General features: G+C 38.2%; 1 protein-coding gene across 4 annotated transcripts in view; it reads left to right on the top strand.

Annotated features, from left to right (window-relative positions):
• Positions 1 to 17,551, top strand: part of MCPH1 (microcephalin 1) — a gene marked incomplete at its 3' end in the record, with an annotated part of 134,652 nt that overhangs the window by 18,905 nt on the left and 98,196 nt on the right. For all 4 annotated transcript variants that reach the window (XM_080615409.1, XM_080615410.1, XM_080615412.1 and 1 more), the window contains 2 exons: positions 1,257 to 2,285; positions 10,210 to 10,322. In XM_080615409.1, coding sequence (XP_080471535.1) covers positions 1,257 to 2,285; positions 10,210 to 10,322 — 1,142 coding nt within the window. The remainder of the gene's footprint in view (positions 1 to 1,256; positions 2,286 to 10,209; positions 10,323 to 17,551) is intronic.

The raw sequence follows: 17,551 nt of genomic DNA, 5'->3' as shown, positions 1-17,551 counted from the left end.
CTGCAGAGAAGGACTTGGAGGTGTTGGTCGATGAAAAAATGAACATGAGCCGGCTTCAGTGTGTGCTTGCAGCCCAGAAAGCCAACCGTATCCTGGGCTGCATCAAGAGGAGCGTGACCAGCAGGTCTAAGGAGGTGATCCTGCCTCTCTACGCTGCTCTGGTGAGACCTCACTTGGAGTATTGTGTGCAGTTCTGGTGTCCTCAACATAAAAAGCACATGGAACTGTTGGAACAAGTCCAGAGGAGGGCCACAAGGATAATAAGGGTGCTCAAGCATCTCCCTCATGAAGACAGGCTGAGAAAGTTGGGGCTGTTCAGCCTGGAGAAGAGAAGAGAAGGCTGCATGGAGACTTCATAGCAGCCTTATAGGATCTGAAGGGGGCCTACAAGGATGCTGGGGAGGGACTTCATCAGGAACTGTAGTGACAGGACAAGGGGTAACGGGTTCAAACTTAAACAGGGGAAGTTTAGATTGGATATAAGAAGGAAGTTTTTTACTGTGAGGGTGGTGAGGCACTGGAATGGGTTGCCCAGAGAACTTGTGAATGCTCCATCCTTGGCGGTGTTCAAGGTCAGGTTGGACGAAACCTTGGGTGACATGGTTTAGTGTGAGGTTTCCCTGCCCATGGCAGTGGGGTTGGAACTAGATGATCTTTAAGTTCCTTTCCAACCCTAACTGTTCTATGATTCTATTGATAGATTATGTGTATCACCTCCCCCAAGAATCTTCGTAAGAATAGCTATAAGAAATGATATATTTTTTCCACTTTGTAGTTATTGTTAATACATTGTGTTGATGTACGTGGTATGATAGTATGAGGTTGTATTTGATTTCATCCTGCAAAAATTACTAAGTGGTAAGTAATGCTCTCGTAATAAAAAAGATTATTTGCTTTCCAATATTACTCTAGCTAGGTTTTTGTTTAAGATCTTGCTGGGTTTTTTTCCACAAATGCAAGAGTGAAAGAGTTCCTCTGCTGCTTTGTTTCGAGACAGTAGAACAGAGCTTGTTTACCTATTGCCATGTAAGAAGGTATGATAGCTAAACCTATTGTTGCTCCTTGTCAACATAGAATGTAATTTAGTTCTAATCCATTTTCTGTTTAGTTTTTGATGACTTACAATATAATATCCAGAGAAGTGGCTAAATTCTTGTTTTTCTTCTTTCAGTAATTTCGTGTGTATTTTACTAAGAAATTGGTACACTTTCTGTTTTTTTAAATAAATTTATATTGCCACGTTTCATATTTTGCAGGAAAACAAATGGAAGACTGCTTGAACTCAAGTTTTGATTGTCTTTGGGGAGCTGATAAATTAAAGAGACAGAAAGCAGAGGTAGTAAAACCTTCCTGTTGGACTAATAATCCTATAGCCGTGAGTGTGTCAGTGAATTCTCCCTCACAAAGCTGTGAGCAGACTTGCTTAACACCAAAACAATGTAGCAGAAGCAGCTTAAGAAAAAAACAGCTTTTTCAGCACACTTTGGATGATAAATTGCCTTTAGAAAAGAAAGATATAGAAAAGTTCCCGAATAAAAATCAGGATGAAAATAGCAAGACTACTTCAGTTGCAAATGAAAGTTCTCTTCTCAAAATCAAGGACTTGGGTTATCTTTCTCCTTCAAAAAAAATGGCCAAGTTAAGTAATGTTGCTGCAGTGATTGACAATCTCTCTAATGCACCTATGAGCAGCAGAAACTTAAGTAAGTGTTCACTGGATAGAAGTTTCCCTGTTTACAGAAGCAATTGTATCCTTAAAGACAAGAAGAGGAAAAAATTAGAAATACTACCTAGTTTGAAACTGGCTACCTCAGAACTGGGTGCATCAGGGTCTAAAGACTTCTGGCAAGCAGGTAGTACAGGTAGCAAGTCTTTTGGCTCTGAAGAGGCTTCTTATGAAGAGGATTCCTATGAAGACTTCTTTTCATCATTTAACTTGAATAAAAATGAAGTACAGGCACAAGTACCAAAGGAGTCACAGAATCCTCCCGAAGTTTGTTGCAAAGACTCTTTTGCAAGCATGGACTCGCTTGGTTTGAGTTTCTGTAAGCCACGTAGTACTTCCAAGGAAAGTGGGAAAAGGTCAATTTCAGCAAATGATCTTTCAGTAAAGAAAAACTTAAAACCAGCTGAGCATCCTGGAAGCATGCCATTAAATTATATGTCAGATGGTGAGAAAGATGACACTGCAGAAGCTCTAGATTCTGATGATGTGAATAGGCTGCCTCAGCTTGCACATGAAAAATCCTACAAAACCGATGTGAATTACAGTACTTACGTTAATGGTAAGTCACTATAGAGCTAGAAAATGAAAAGATATCTTACTGCATACATGCATAGATACACTTATGCAACTAAATTGCAAAAATGAACTGCCATTCCCGAGGGAAGAATATTTCGGAATTACACCAAAAGAAGAAAATACTGCAGTACGTGGCTTTATTTTTCAGTAAAACAAATGAGTGCATAGAATCCAGAAGAGCACCCATTTGTTCTTACTAGCACTACAAATGCAGAGAAGTCACCAACTGATAAGGAAAGTGTGCTCACAAAATATAACAGAAATAATATGAGCCATCTTTTCCTCTACTGCTTCTTGTTCTGTAAGCTTTTTGCTGCTGTTCAAAATCTGTTTAAGAAATCAAAGCCTTTCTGGTTTTTATGTTATGGTGTTCTTGTAAATTTTTATAAGTAACATCATATGGTCCCTTGTTCAAATATTTTCTATTTCACATGTTAAAGTTGATACTGAATTGTAGTTAAGACCATAAAATGTCTAGTGGAAAAATAGTGGAGTTAGCAATTTCTAGCTTGTACTATGATGTACTATTGCATCCCTTCTGCAAGTAATAGAGGAGCCGACAAGGAGAGATGCCATGCTTGACCTCGTGCTCACCAACAGGGAAGGGCTGGTTGGAAATGTGACACTCCAGGGCAGCCTTGGTTGCAGTGACCACAAGATGGTTGAATTTGAGATCCTCAGGACAGTGAGAAGAGTGTGCAGCAAGCTCACTGCCCTGGACTTCAAGAGAGCAGACTTTGGCCTCTTCAGGAGACTGCTTAATAAGATTCCATGGGATATAGCCCTAGAGGGCAGGGGGGGCCAAGACTCTTGGTTGTTATTCAAGGATTACCTGCTCCAAGCTCAGGAGTGTTGCATCCCAACTAGAAGGAAGTGCAGCAGGAGGGCCAGGAGACCTCCTTGGATGGATAAGGAACTGCTGAGGAAAATTCAAAGGAAAAAAGAGGCTTATAGAAGGTGGAAGCAGGGACAGGCGGCCTGGGAAGAATACAGGGATTCTATCCGGGAAGCTAGGGACCAGGTGAGGAAGGCTAAGGCCCAGTTAGAATTGAACTTGGCTAGGGATGTTAAGGATAACAGGAAGGGATTCTATAGGTACATAGCGCATAAAAGACAGAGTAGGGACAACGTAGGCCCCCTTCGGAAGATATCTGGAGAACTGGCTACCCAGGATTTGGAGAAGGCCGAGGTTGGTAATAACTTCTTTGCCTCAGTCTTCACTGGCAAAGTCTCTGACCGCACCACCCAAGTCTTGGAAGGCAAATGCAGGGACTGTGAGAATGAAGACCCTAGGCCCACTGTAGGAGAGGATCTGGTTCGAGACCATCTTAAAAACCTAAATGTACACAAGTCCATGGGACCTGATGAAATCCATCCGCGGGTCCTGAAGGAGCTGGCGAATGAAGTTGCTAAGCCACTGTCCATCATATTTGAAAAATCATGGCAGTCAGGTGAAGTTCCCGACGACTGGAAGAAGGGAAATATAACCTCCATTTTCAAGAAGGGGAAAATGGATGACCCGGGGAATTACAGACCCGTCAGTCTCACCTCTGTGCCTGGCAAACTCTTGGAGCAGATTCTCCTGGAAGGCATGCTAAGGCACATGAAAAACAAGGAGGTGGTTGGTGACAGCCAGCATGGCTTCACTAAGGGGAAATCCTGCCTGACCAATTTGGTGGCCTTCTATGATGGGGCTATGGAACTGATGGACAGGGGCAGAGCAGTTGACATCATCTACCTGGACTTGTGCAAAGCGTTCGACACTGTTGCGCATGACATCCTTGTCTCTAAATTGGAGAGACATCAATTTGATGGGTGGACCACTCAGTGGATAAAGAACTGGCTGGATGGCCGCACGCAAAGAGTTGTGGTCAATGGCTCGATGTCCGTCTGGAGGCCGGTAACGAGTGGTGTCCCTCAGGGATCGGTGTTGGGACCGGTCTTGTTCAGCATCTTTGTCGGTGACATGGACAGTGGGATTGAGTGCGCCCTCAGCAAGTTTGCCGATGACACCAAGCTGTGTGGTTCAGTTGATATGCTGGAGGGAAGGGATGCCATCCAGAGGGACCTCGACACGCTTGTGAGGTGGGCTGATGCCAACCTGATGAAGTTTAACCATGCCAAGTGCAAGGTCCCACACCTGGGTCGGGGCAATCCCAGGCACAGCTACAGGTTGGGCAGAGAAGTGATTCAGAGCAGCCCTGCAGAGAAGGACTTGGAGGTGTTGGTCGATGAGAAAATGAACATGAGCCGGCTTCAGTGTGTGCTTGCAGCCCAGAAAGCCAACCGTATCCTGGGCTGCATCAAGAGGAGCGTGACCAGCAGGTCTAAGGAGGTGATCCTGCCTCTCTACGCTGCTCTGGTGAGACCTCCCTTGGAGTATTGTGTGCAGTTCTGGTGTCCTCAACGTAAAAAGCACATGGAACTGTTGGAACAAGTCCAGAGAAGGGCCACGAGGATGATCAGGGGACTGGAGCACCTCCCTCATGAAGACAGGCTGAGAAAGTTGGGGCTGTTCAGCCTGGAGAAGAGAAGAGAAGGCTGCATGGAGACTTCATAGCAGCCTTATAGGATCTGAAGGGGGCCTACAAGGATGCTGGGGATGGACTCTTCATCAGGAACTGTAGTGACAGGACAAGGGGTAATGGGTTCAAACTTAAACAGGGGAAGTTTAGATTGGATATAAGGAAGAAATTCTTTACTGAAAGGGTGGTGAGGCACTGGAATGGGTTGCCCAGGGAGGTTGTGAATGCTCCATCCTTGGCGGTGTTCAAGGCCAGGTTGGATGAGGCCTTGTGTGGCATGGTTTAGTGTGAGGTGTCCCTGCCCATGGCAGGGGGGTTTGAACTAGATGATCTTAAGTTCCTTTCCAATCCTAACTATTCTATGATTCTATTCTATGATTCTATGAAGGTAGAATAAGACATTTGAGAGCACGAGCAAAAGTTGTAATTGAAGTGTCTTTTTCAATCATGGCTTATTTATATGATACTGATCTCAATTTATAACAATTTTGATAGCATTTTTTAATATTTCAGCCTTTTTAAGTTCTTTTAGAGTAAGTTAATTCAATTTAAATATGTAATGGAATATTTAATCTCAGGAACTTCACTGGAAAATTCTTTTAACTTGCATTGGAGTAATTTTTATATCCTGATATTTTGAGCTCTGTTAAACTTTGCATAGGGCTAAATATTTGTAATTATAATTACATGTTTTAGTTTTTTTCAACAGACAGTTCTGTAGCAATGCATCAATTAATTATATAAAATTAATAATTACACTAAGCAAACTTGGTATCAGAGAATCCTCCAGTGGAAATGTTGAACAGTGACCTTGCCAGTATCTGTGGGTAATAAGTGAGCTGAAATTTCGGGTTCAATACACCTGTACTTTAATGACTGGAGTGCATTGTTATAACACAGGCTTTTTTTTAAAAAAGGAAAGTTCATACAGGTGTATGTTATACAAGCATAAATGTACACCCATAAATATATGACCCTGCTGTATGTGGTTTTTTTCATCATGTGGCAATGTACTAGATGATGATGCTTAAGTTATGTATTTCTTAATGTCAGACCCAGTCTGGTTTTTTATTAAACTATCATGAAAACAAATGGGGAAGGAGAAGATATTCTCTACTTTTAAACTTGGGTGTGCCATTTAATTTTAGTGTTTAACTTTTAAATTCTAGTGATTAAGTTATGATCAATGTTCTAGCATATTATGCTTTTATTTTCTTGCTGGACAACTTGTTTAAGATAACACATTTTGGAGGAGAAGAAAAAGGAACTGTATTCAGCAAACAATTTAACTAATATTTATACTTTATGTCCTTTTTTGTTAGGAACTTCTGTAAGTGTCAGTTTGTGTTTCTAATGATTTTAATAGTAGTTGTAGTTTATTTGTGATGGCCATTTTCCCAAGTATAATGTTTTTAATTTTGTGCATCTGCTGTGCAGTCAAGTACCACCTCAAATAAGGTTCAGCTCAAATTTGACAGCTCAAATGAGCTCACTTAAAATGGAATAAATAATAATGAAAGATGACTTGTATTTCTGTGGAAGAAAGTTAATGTGTTGTACGTAATGTGTTGTAAGTAATAACTTACTACTGTGTGTATAATGAAATAATCGATTTTTATTAAATACTGTGATTTGAAAACTGGTAAATACAGTATATTTTTAAAAGCTGAATAATTCTTTTCACTCGTTAGGAATAATGAAATATCTATATAAAATTATGCCTGTATATGTTTTAAAGATCAAACATTTTTCTTGCCTTTTTTTTTTGTGGTTTTAGATCAGTGTCTTTAATGACAAGAAGGAAGATTTGATAAGCTTTATTTCTACAGACTGCTTAGAACACTTGATTTTATAGAAGCGTAACCTGCAGGCTTCATGTTCCCTTGTAGGATATGCTCAGGGCTGCCCAACTGTTCTGCTGAACAGCACAGGCGTAAACACGGCTACTTACCTTATCTTTCTTCAAGTCGTAACTCAAGTAGAGAACTGTCACAGATGCAAGAGCTGAAATTAATTAGGCTTTATCAGAATATTAGAAGATGCTTTCCTATTCAAATTCACTTTCTTTCTCAGTTTTGTTTCTGGAGATGAAATAAATTTTTTATCCTTCTGATTAAACCAGTCATACGTGATAAATTTCAGAGCTCTGTAATCAATAAGTAGTGTGTAGTTGGGATTTGTGTGTCAATCGTAGAATCAATGCCTAAATTTTTAGCAGTTACAAAGTGAGGAAAACTGTGGCTTTTCTCTATCATGAATATAAGTTTATGGAAATGCAAAGTCTTTTGTGAAAGTTAATTATCTATGTTGCTAGAAGAGTCTAAGAACATCTTTGTCATTCACGTGAATTGCTTTACTTTGGCACTTTAACTGCATAGAACGCTAATACTTGCTCAGATTTGATGAATTCATGTGACCTTGAAAGCTGCAACAGTAAATAATATTGGGCAAGGAATGCAGGAGTGTACTCTTAAGCTTTTATCATCCTGAAATAATTTAGAAATTTGAACTTGGACTTAGCATTGTTTACAATCTTAAAAATAAACTTAGGGCTTAGCTGAGTGAATTTTAGTTATTTACAGTGAATTTGGGAGAAAAATATTATGTTAGTTGGCCAAAAAACATAACCTGACCCCCACCTCACTACAGTCTCCTTTCAGGTAGTTGTAGAGAGTGGTAAGGTCCCTCCTGAACCTTCTCCAGACTAAGCAACCCCAGTTCCCTCAGCCATTCCTCATCAGGCTTGTTCTCCAGACCCTTCACCAGCTTTGTTGCCCTTCTGTGGACCCAGTCCAGCACCAAAATGTCTTTCTTGTAGTGACGGGTGCAGAACTGAACTCAGGATTTGAGGTGTGGCCTTACCAGTGCTGAGTACAGGCAGCTGATCCCTGCCCTGGCCCTGCTGGCTATGCTATTTCTGATGTAGGCCAGGCTGCTCTTGGCCTTCTTGGCTGTCTGGGCACAAGCTGGCACATGTTCAGCAGCCATCAATTATTAGTAACTGAAATGTTACTTATGATGACAAATTCAGATTTACTTTCTTCATAGTTGGGGTAAATAACAAAATAGTAGATAAGATACAGTTTCATTTCAGTGACACTTCATTATCTTCTTAAAGTAGAACACTGTATGATTAGATAGGCATGATTGGTTTGATTTGAACAAAACTAGTTCACTGTTCTAATCATGCTCAGTAACTAATCATTATTTTGTCTTTTGACTTAAAATATGAAATGGAATTTTGAAGGTAATATTCTCATTCAAATCTCACTGGTGATAAATGTTCATATTGAATAGATGCTAAAATTGCAAATTAAAGTCACTCTGATAGCAATATGGACTATTACAGCATATTAGAGTTGTTGAGTTTGATACCTATAATTGAGCGATGTTTTAGAAGAGAATTTACAGGATATAGTGGACCGCAGTGGCAAGACTTACCTGCAAATTTGAGCTAAATTTAGAGATAACAAACAGTGGATGGAATTGCTTCAATAAGTTCTGTCGACTTTATCTGAAATATCTTAGGAAAAGCTACTAAAGATGAAAATTCCTTACTTGTAACTGAGAAACTGCTTTAAAAAGAAACAATCATGGAAAAATATGTAATAGACAGTGAAGCTTGGGACCTACAGGATGGAAAAGCTGGCAAGTGCTTGAGAAGTCCTCATAGTCAGGAGAGAAGTAATAGGAACTGGATTGTGAAGAATAAGCCTTATTTATGTAATGCATAAGAGCTCCAAGCTGATAATCAGAGATGATGGACATGGTCCGCTCTTCCTGCTTTGCTGTAAATTATGAAAAAAATGATGACAATGAGTCCTAACTAGAAAGAGGTCCAAGCATACAAGTCTTGAGACTTTAATCCTAAGTGGGACAAGAGCTGCAGAGCTCGACAATTCAGGCCTAGAATGGCAAAAGGAATGTTACACCACTTCTCACTGACTCCCCCCACCCAAGCTGCCCCACTAAAAAATAACCTAATAGTGGGTTGTCCTTCTACAGTGACTGAAATAAATCATTAGAAATTAACAGAGGTATATCTTGCTTCACCCTCATCTGCTTAGGGTAAAGCAATGGAGTAGATTATCTCCTGACATACTTCAGAGCCTTTTGGTCGGGATTTTTTTTTATTTTTAATTCAAAATACATGTTCAAAAAATCCTGTTCTCCATGTAAAAGGAATTAACTTTCTTAGCTTTTTTTTTTTCTTTTTTTAATTGTGTAACAAAATATTTTCTGCTTGCCAGCAGTCCTCCATCAGTCCAGAAGACGATGGGTCTCAGTGCAATACTAAATAAAATAAAGTATGTAGCTCTCCCTTTGTTAAAAGGCATTTTGTGTTTAAATATTGAGTTTAAATTAACGATTGTACCAAAACCCAGGATACTTGCATTACACAAAAATCACTGTAATACTGTGTAAATTGACATTAAACTTGCAATGTTAATATGAAGAAGTGATTAAATTTTGACTAGTTTATAATTTTAAAATAACTAATCAGTAATGGAAAATGTTCTCATTATTTTTTGTGTTGCAATTTATTGTTGTTCTCTCACCTCAGGGATTAAGAGTCTTAAGTAGCTGGCAGAGGAAAAAGAAGTGATTCTTATGTATATATGTAGTCGCACTAGTAAATGTGAATAGTATCCTTCAGTATTTTCCAAAAGTAATCATAAGAAGCTTATTTGAGAGGAGCTGAATTTAAACCACTTTAATCAGTAATTATTAAACTTTCTTTAACTGGTCTCATGTTTCTTTGAAATGATAAAGTAGACTCCATTGGATTAAATTTTGGAAAAATTATGTACTTAAATCTTCAGTAATTAAGACTTCATTGATCAAAAGATAGATCGATGTTTCTCATCTTATGCAAGCAAGCTAATCTCTCAAATGGTTCAAAAGTTTGCTAGATTTACTTGCAAAATGTTTGAAAACATGTTTCAGGCCTTCAGGTTGTTTCAGATAAACACATTGTGTACTGAAAGCATCAATATTTCAATAAAAAAGGAAAAATCTAGCCACCACTGCTTCAAACTCTTCAATATCTCTGTATTCAGAGAAATTGCAAATTTTGTAATAATTATAAAGCAATTTAGCCAATTCTTTACTTGTAGTTAATACATAATTTTCAAAATAGTGGAAATAGGGAGTATTGCAACTAGTTTATTTACGAGATCAAATACCAAAAGATTAATTCAGATGCTTGAATGTTATTCTTTCTTCTGTAACTGAAATACAATGGAAAAATAGCTGGTACATATTATTAACTTAGGTGTCTTAATTGTACATAGCTCTATGTGCTATGATAAAAATAGTTGGTGACAGTTTCATTTCACAAGATTACATTTTTCATTTTAAGTTTCTAAATTTGGTTTCTAGGTGGTGAAAATCAAGTTTCAGAATGTCATGCTACTGATGGCTCTTGCAAAAGATTTAATGAACAAAAGAATATGAACAATGGTGGGTTAAGAAAAAAAAGAAGACTCCAAAAGGTCAGTTTAACTGGACATATTCTTTGTTAAGCTTTCCTTTTCTTGGAGAATCACCGAGTCCCTTTGTATATACATTCTCTATGCGCTATCAGTTTAAAAAAATTCTGAATCTCATTTTCCTTGAAATGTTCTGGCGGTATTCAAGGCCAGGTTGGATGGAGTCTTGGGTGACATGGTTTAGTGTGTGGTATCCCTGCGTATGGCAAGGGGGTTGGAACTAGATGATCATAAGGTCTTTTCCAACCCTAACTATTCTATGATTCTATCTTTTGCGAATGACATTCAGAGACAATACATACAACCATGGAAACCAGCTTTCTGGCAACTTGTGGTGGTAGAGTCTGTGCCAACCTGACATTGTAAAGGAGATTCATAAGCCAGCTCAAACTGTTTTTGTTGGAAAGCTAGTGAAGTAACCTGAAAAGATGTCTGTCCTTTTTGGACAAGTTACCAAATGGGGGAGATTTTTTGTTAGCTTTATAATGGATCATCCCTAGTGGATGTTTCTGCAGGATAATGTTTTATGCAATTTTTTTTTTCTAGGTTAAGGTAAAGCTAAATTTCTTAACTTAGTATTAAGCTCAGTTTGGATGTAAAAAAAAAAAAAAAAAAAAAAAGGAGTGAGAGCATTGGGTCAGCATTGAAACAGTTTTAGGTGGTTTTGCCTTGTAAAAGTTTTGTCTAACTAAATATAAAACCAGTCAGGCAAATAGATAGCAGTTCTTTTTATCAGTAAGTAGCAATTCATACAAATAAAATGAGCACTAAAAGATGTCTGAGATAATTAATTATATTAAATAAACTAGACAAGTGTTTCATTGGTAGCTATTGTTGGAGTTTCAAAGAGATTCAAAGAAATGTTGATCTTCTTTTATGTGAAAGTTCCGAGGCGGTGCAGTTACTAGGCTGTTCAACCTTTTAAACATTCTGAATATGGGTTATTAATCTCCATGGACCAATGATCTAGTCTGGATCAAAATTATTTTCTGCTTTTTGCCTGCATCTTACTGCTTGTTAGTTTTCTTAAGTTTTTTTTCACTTTCTTTTCCTAAGGATATACCTATACATTATTTGTATAACTAATAACTGTAAACATTATGTAGAATATATAAATCAACTTCATTCTAGAGTCATGTCCTACAGAAACATCATAAGGTAGTCTGCTTTTTAGGCTAAAATATCTATCCAGAGCAGTTTAATTTCCTGCCACAAAAAATCTGACTAAGGCTGCTAAACATATCCACAAACTTCACTCAGTGGCTCTTCCTCAGGCTATCTGCAGAATTGGTGCTTGGAAGTTTATCAGATTTGTTGGTACTGGTTCCTCTTTCTGTGTAATTGTGCTACAATAACTTTACAAAGTAGTGCTAGTTTTGATTTGTTTCTCTTAAAAAAAGTTCCCAATGTAACTATTACATACTGAAGGGAAACAAAAGATATGAAATTCTTTTTTATCGTTACCCTTTTTCAGACCTGGCCTTGCAGCTGAAGGTGGTTTCTTTGAATGGTTCCGCTCAGTATCTGCTTGGAAATCATTCTCTGTGAGGTGCTGAACACTAGCAAAAGCTAAGTCATAGCTGGAGAAAATTCCTATTCAGCGTTTTGAGATTGCTTCTTCCACCTGTACAATTTGACTCAAGTATCAGTAAAATAGCAATACATACTTTCTTCCATGTCATGAATGTTGGAGTTTTTTAATAATTTTAAGGGTTTCCAGGTGCAGTTTCACTGTGCAAATTCATATAGAGAAAACATTGGGGTCTTTTTGATTGAAAAGTGACAAGAACTAGGCAGAAAGATTTTATGTGGTTTAACCAGACAGTCTGGCAACTAGACTGTTGCACTGAAAAGTTTTACTTCGTATTTTCCTCAAGCAATTGTCTGTTAATATTTATTAAATGCTTATAGGTATGCCTATTTAGGATCTATTTTCCATTGTATGTATGCATACATAAATGCGAAATTTATAAAGCCAATGTTGGAAATCCCTAGAAAATCCTTAGTGAAGCAATTTTAAGAGGATATTGTTTTGAACAAAATTAGACTCTGAACTGCTGTAAATAATTAAGTTGCAAAGCTTCTCTAATACCAGTCATAATACATTCTTGAAATTTCTTAAAAAACAGTGAAACATTATAAAAAAAACTTTATTAAACACTTTTTCTCAATGGCTGCAGCTTAAACATTGCAACATTTTGCTAATGCTAGACAATATGAAAGTGGACTTAAATTAGGAAACTTTAATTTGCTTTCTTTGCTCAGAGTAAAAAGTGTATGAGAGTGTACTGTGAGGGTGGTGAGGCACTGGAACAGGTTTCCTAAAGAAATAGTAAATGCTTCATCCCTGGCAGTATTCAAGGCCAGGTTGGACAGAGCCTTGGATAACATGGTATAGTGTGAGGCATCCTTTCCCATGGCGAGGAGTTTGGAATCGGATGATCTTAAAGTCCTTTCAAACCATAATCAGTCTATGAGATTCTAAGAGAGAATTATATATATATATTATATCTTAAAAACAAAAACAAAAAACCCACCCAAAACCTAAAAAATCCAACAAAACCCACCTTGTAGTAATTGTAGAGTAATTGCAGTTTTGTACTCCACAGTTCCAGTGTGAGGCTTCAGCTCATATTGCTGGTGTTCTCTTAATTTGAGAAGCAACGTAAATGGCAGGGGTTTTTTGTAGAGTAAGAGTTTGAAATCTAATACCTCTTTAAAAACATTTTAGAGATTTTCTGAATGTAATTTCTAGACAATGTCTGAACTGAAACTTTTTAGAGTACTTTAGTTATAACTCATTCACTACAGTGAATGCAGGCCAGTAGGCATTTGGAGTCCACTGTGCAATGGTAGGTATTAAAAAAGCCATATAAAAATATATTTTGGAAATATAACCAGGTGTGCTGACATTGTTTATTTCCATAGTTATTTCAACTTGTCATTTGTAGTTTCTTTAATATAAATCAAGGTTTAGAGTGTATTTCTCTGCTGTGCTATTGTGTTATACATTTGTTTTCTTCAAAACCTCATGCAGATTGGGTTGAGTTTCTTGTATTTTGTTTTAGCTGAAGCTAAAATCAAGAATGACTTTATTCAGGTACTTCTAATATCACAATTTTGGATTGCAAGTACTCATATTTTCTTTCCATCTATACTATATATATTGGCGTGTTTATTGTACTCTAAACGTTGAAGACTTCTTAACAGGTATCTAGAATTGTACTGTCAACAGAAGCCACAAAAACAGAGCAGTTTATAATGGGAGCTGCAGGTATGTTGGGGAGAGATAAGTAAGATTTTCAGGAAACTTTAATGGCTTCAGGAACAAGCTTTTTGGATTTTAAACCACACCACCACCCCAAAAAACCCAGGAGTTTTGGTGGTTTGGGCATATTCAAATGCAGCACATAAAGATAGATTTATAAAACTGTCCTTTAGATTTGAACTTGTTTGTTTTGGACAAGACAGCCCATAATGGGGGATAGTTACAGATTCCTCCATAAAGAGCTGGTAAGGATACACACTGTGGATTAATGCCTATGAATGTCAGCAGGTGGCTTCCCTGGTCTAGAAATCTAAGTAGACGATACTGAATTGCAGGGATAAAATAAATCCTTTATGCACTGTGATGCATTTTTCAATTATTCCGTAGAATGGAATACATAGTTCCTTATTGCTTTGCATAGGGAGGACAAAGTGAAATAACTAAAAATGATAAAGCAAAAAATGTTTTCAAACAAGCTAGTTACAGTGGTGTTAATCAGTTGGTAGGAGGATTGAGGACTCATTGCTTAATGTCACTAAAGAGTTTGCATTTATCACAATGCCTGTGGTATGCCATAAATGTAAACATTTTGTTCCTTAAACAGAACAGAGAAAGAGTTACTATGACCTTAGAGATTTTTGAAGGAAGAAATTTTTACAAAGAATCTAAGCTCATGCTGAGGAACAATTAGTTTGAAGCAGGCCATTGTTATATCCTGTGATCAAAATCCTTTTGAAAATGTTTTATTCATGGCAAAACAAATTTTAGTGTCCTGAAAAATCTGTAACTATAAAACATGAAGCATCTTGCCAGACATTCAGGAAAGTAACTTTATGTCTATATTTGGTATGTGTATTTGTATACTGTCAAAAATAGATTGTATCGGTTTAGGGGACAGCATCTGGTTATATTTTCCTTCCAATTTTTATTTAGTAGTTGCTTTGAATGAGTAGATATCTTAAACACTGATACTCAAAATGCTATTTGAGCCACAAATGAATATTAAACTAGTGTGAATTCAGCAAGCGTGCAAGCTCATTCACGGCTAATAATAGAAACTGGAACTACCTACACACTTATGGTCTGGAGAAAATAACTGATATAATGGGGCTGGTGGACAAGTGGCCACTGAAAATTATTCAAATTGATTTCTTCTGGATATAGCAATGAGATGAGTGACTGAAGCTACAAATTATGAGACTGTTTACATATTACAATTGAGAAACTTAGGTTGTTGACCAGTGTCTGGTGGTGTGGTTTTATGCATTTCTGATTTGAACCTAGAATGTTTCTTATTTACAAGATGTCTTATTTTACATGAAGTAATCCTGAAAGTGTCTGACCAGCTTTAGCTGATGACAACTGAATGGTTTATTACTGTTTAACTGTAGTTATTTAGCTGGCTCAACATAAAGTTGAAGAAAAAAAAGTGCTGGTAAATAAGCTTTTAAGCAGACTACATTGTGGAACAAGTAACTTTGAAACTGTCAGCGATAAAAGGATCTAATGTTATACATTACTCGAGAAAATTTGTTTCCCTTATGTGTGTGAAATATGCCACTGAATGGGACATTGAAATCCAATAAGAAAGTTAATTTTTACTGGCAAGACACAGCTTGTATTATTGCTAGATCCAAAATATACCTGTGGTCTTTTGTTCCAAATGTCCAGGTTTTATAGAATCATAGAATAGTTAGGGTTGGAAAAGACCTTAAGATCATCTAGTTCCAACCCCCCTGCCATGGGCAGGGACACCTCACACTAAACCATGTCACCCAAGGCTTTGTCCAGCCTGGCCTTGAACACCGCCAGGGATGGAGCATTCACAACTTCCTTGGGCAACCCATTCCAGTGCCTCACCACCCTTACGATAAAGAACTTCTTCCTTATATCCAATCTAAACTTCCCCTGTTTAAGTTTTAACCGATTGCCCCTTGTCCCATCACTACAGTCCCTAATGAAAAGTCCCTCCTCAGCATCCTTATAGGCCCCTTTCAGATACTATAAGGCTGCTGTGAAGTCTCCATGCAGCCTTCTCTTCTCCAGGCTGAACAGCCCCAACTTTCTCAGCCTATCTTCATACGGGAGATGCTTGAGCACCCTTATTATCCTTGTGGCCCTTCTTTGGACTTGTTCCAACAGTTCCATGTCCTTCTTATGTTGAGGACACCAGAACTGCACACAGTACTCCAAGTGAGGTCTCACGAGAGCAGAGTAGAGGGGCAGGATCACCTGCTTGGACCTGCTGGTCACACTCCTTTTGAGGCAGCCCAGGATTAGTTTTGTAGTAATACTAGCATTTGAGAACAGAATGTTATATTGATAAGTAGTGTTCATTTCATATACATGGAATATGCAGATACGGAGTTGATAAAATACTTCTTTCTTTTGGTATATAGTTAAGCAATGGAAAAAAAAATTTCAAGAACGACAATATTGGCCCAATTGATTTAAAAAATATTGATTGCTGTAAGACTGATATATAACAAAAACTGAGTATGAACAAGATTAATATGAGATGACTAAAATAGCTGAAAACAATTCTTAGTAAATATTTAAAAAGCAGAGTGTCAAAATACTGCCTGTTATTTAGTACTTACCAGTCATGCTCAAGCTTTTCAGATGATAGCACTGTGAAGGATGCCTATGTATCCCATGGTTTGAGACAGTTTAAGTCCTGCTGTCTGTCTAATCTTATGAATATTTTCACTCAACCTTTGCAAGATAGTTCTGATTCTGGACCTTTGAGCTAGTGAACTTGTACCCCATACTTCTCCCAGATCTTTTTGAAGGCTTCCAGAACAGAAGGCATACTCTTGGCATCTTCTGCTGCACCTTGCAATGCATTCTTTGGGTCATGTCCTAGTGCCAGAAGCTTTGTTATCACCACTTAGGGTTGCTACCACTTCTGCCATGAAAATCTCCTATAGATAAACTTAGTGCACTGATTCATGGCCTTGGGTACCTAGAAATCATTCTCTTTACAATAGGTTTCATGCTAGCTGTTCTGGACCACCCACTGAAGTGCTATGGTCTATTACTGAAGTTTAGAAGTGTCTTTTCAATATAGTATCTTTCTGTGACAAAAGGCACAGCCTCCTTTCACCTCAAGTTTAGGTTGTTTCCTCCCATCCCCAGGGACACTTGCAGCTGCTGTTCACACTCTTTTATTGGTTGCTGTTTGGAACACTGGAAACGTGTGGCAACTTTGATGGTTGACTATGCATGTCACTTTGTGTCATATTAGCAAGCAGGGTGGTTAAGATCTAGAAGTTGAATTCACCCAAGTTTTTATATAAAATTGTGTCCTGGTTTAGCAGTAGCAGTCATTTTTTCTACTCGTGCAGTGCTGTGTTTTGACTTTCGACCTGGGAATAATACTGATAGAGCTGATGTTTTCAGTTGCTGGTCAGAATGTTTACCTTGAGCAAGGACTTTGTGAGTCTCATGCTCTGCCAGGGAGGAGGAGAAGCCGGGAGGAAGCAGGGACAGGACACCTGACCCAGGCTGGCCAAAGAGGTATTCCATACCACAGCACGTCATGCCCAGGAGGTAGAACTGAGAGTTCCCGGAAGGGCTGGATGATGGCAGGGTGGGGGTGAGGTACCAGTTGGTGAGCGGTTGTGTTCTCTTGCTTGTTATTTCCTTTGTCATTGTTATTGTTGGTGGTGGCAGTAGTGATTTGTGTTATACCTTAGTTATTAAACTGTTCTTATCTCAACCCATGGGAGCTGCATTCTTTTGATTCTCCTCCCCGTCCCTCCAGGAGCGGAGGGAAGAAAGGTGGGGGGGGGGAAGTGGACTTCGTGGTTCTGATTTACGGCCTGGGCTTAAACCGCGACAGTTCTTTTTGGCGCCCAACGTGGGGCAGGAAGGGTTGAGATAACGACAGATCTGACCAAGGCACAATGCTGATTTATGGGCTCTCAAAGTTGTTCTTTTTGATACCACAGTTTCTGTATGT

This window comes from Psittacula echo (genome assembly GCF_963264785.1).
Source record: "Psittacula echo genome assembly, chromosome: 4".
Taxonomy (NCBI): Eukaryota; Metazoa; Chordata; class Aves; order Psittaciformes; family Psittacidae; genus Psittacula; species Psittacula echo.
The sequence above is the reverse complement of the archived record's forward strand: the minus strand, read 5'-3'. Positions and strand labels throughout refer to the sequence as shown.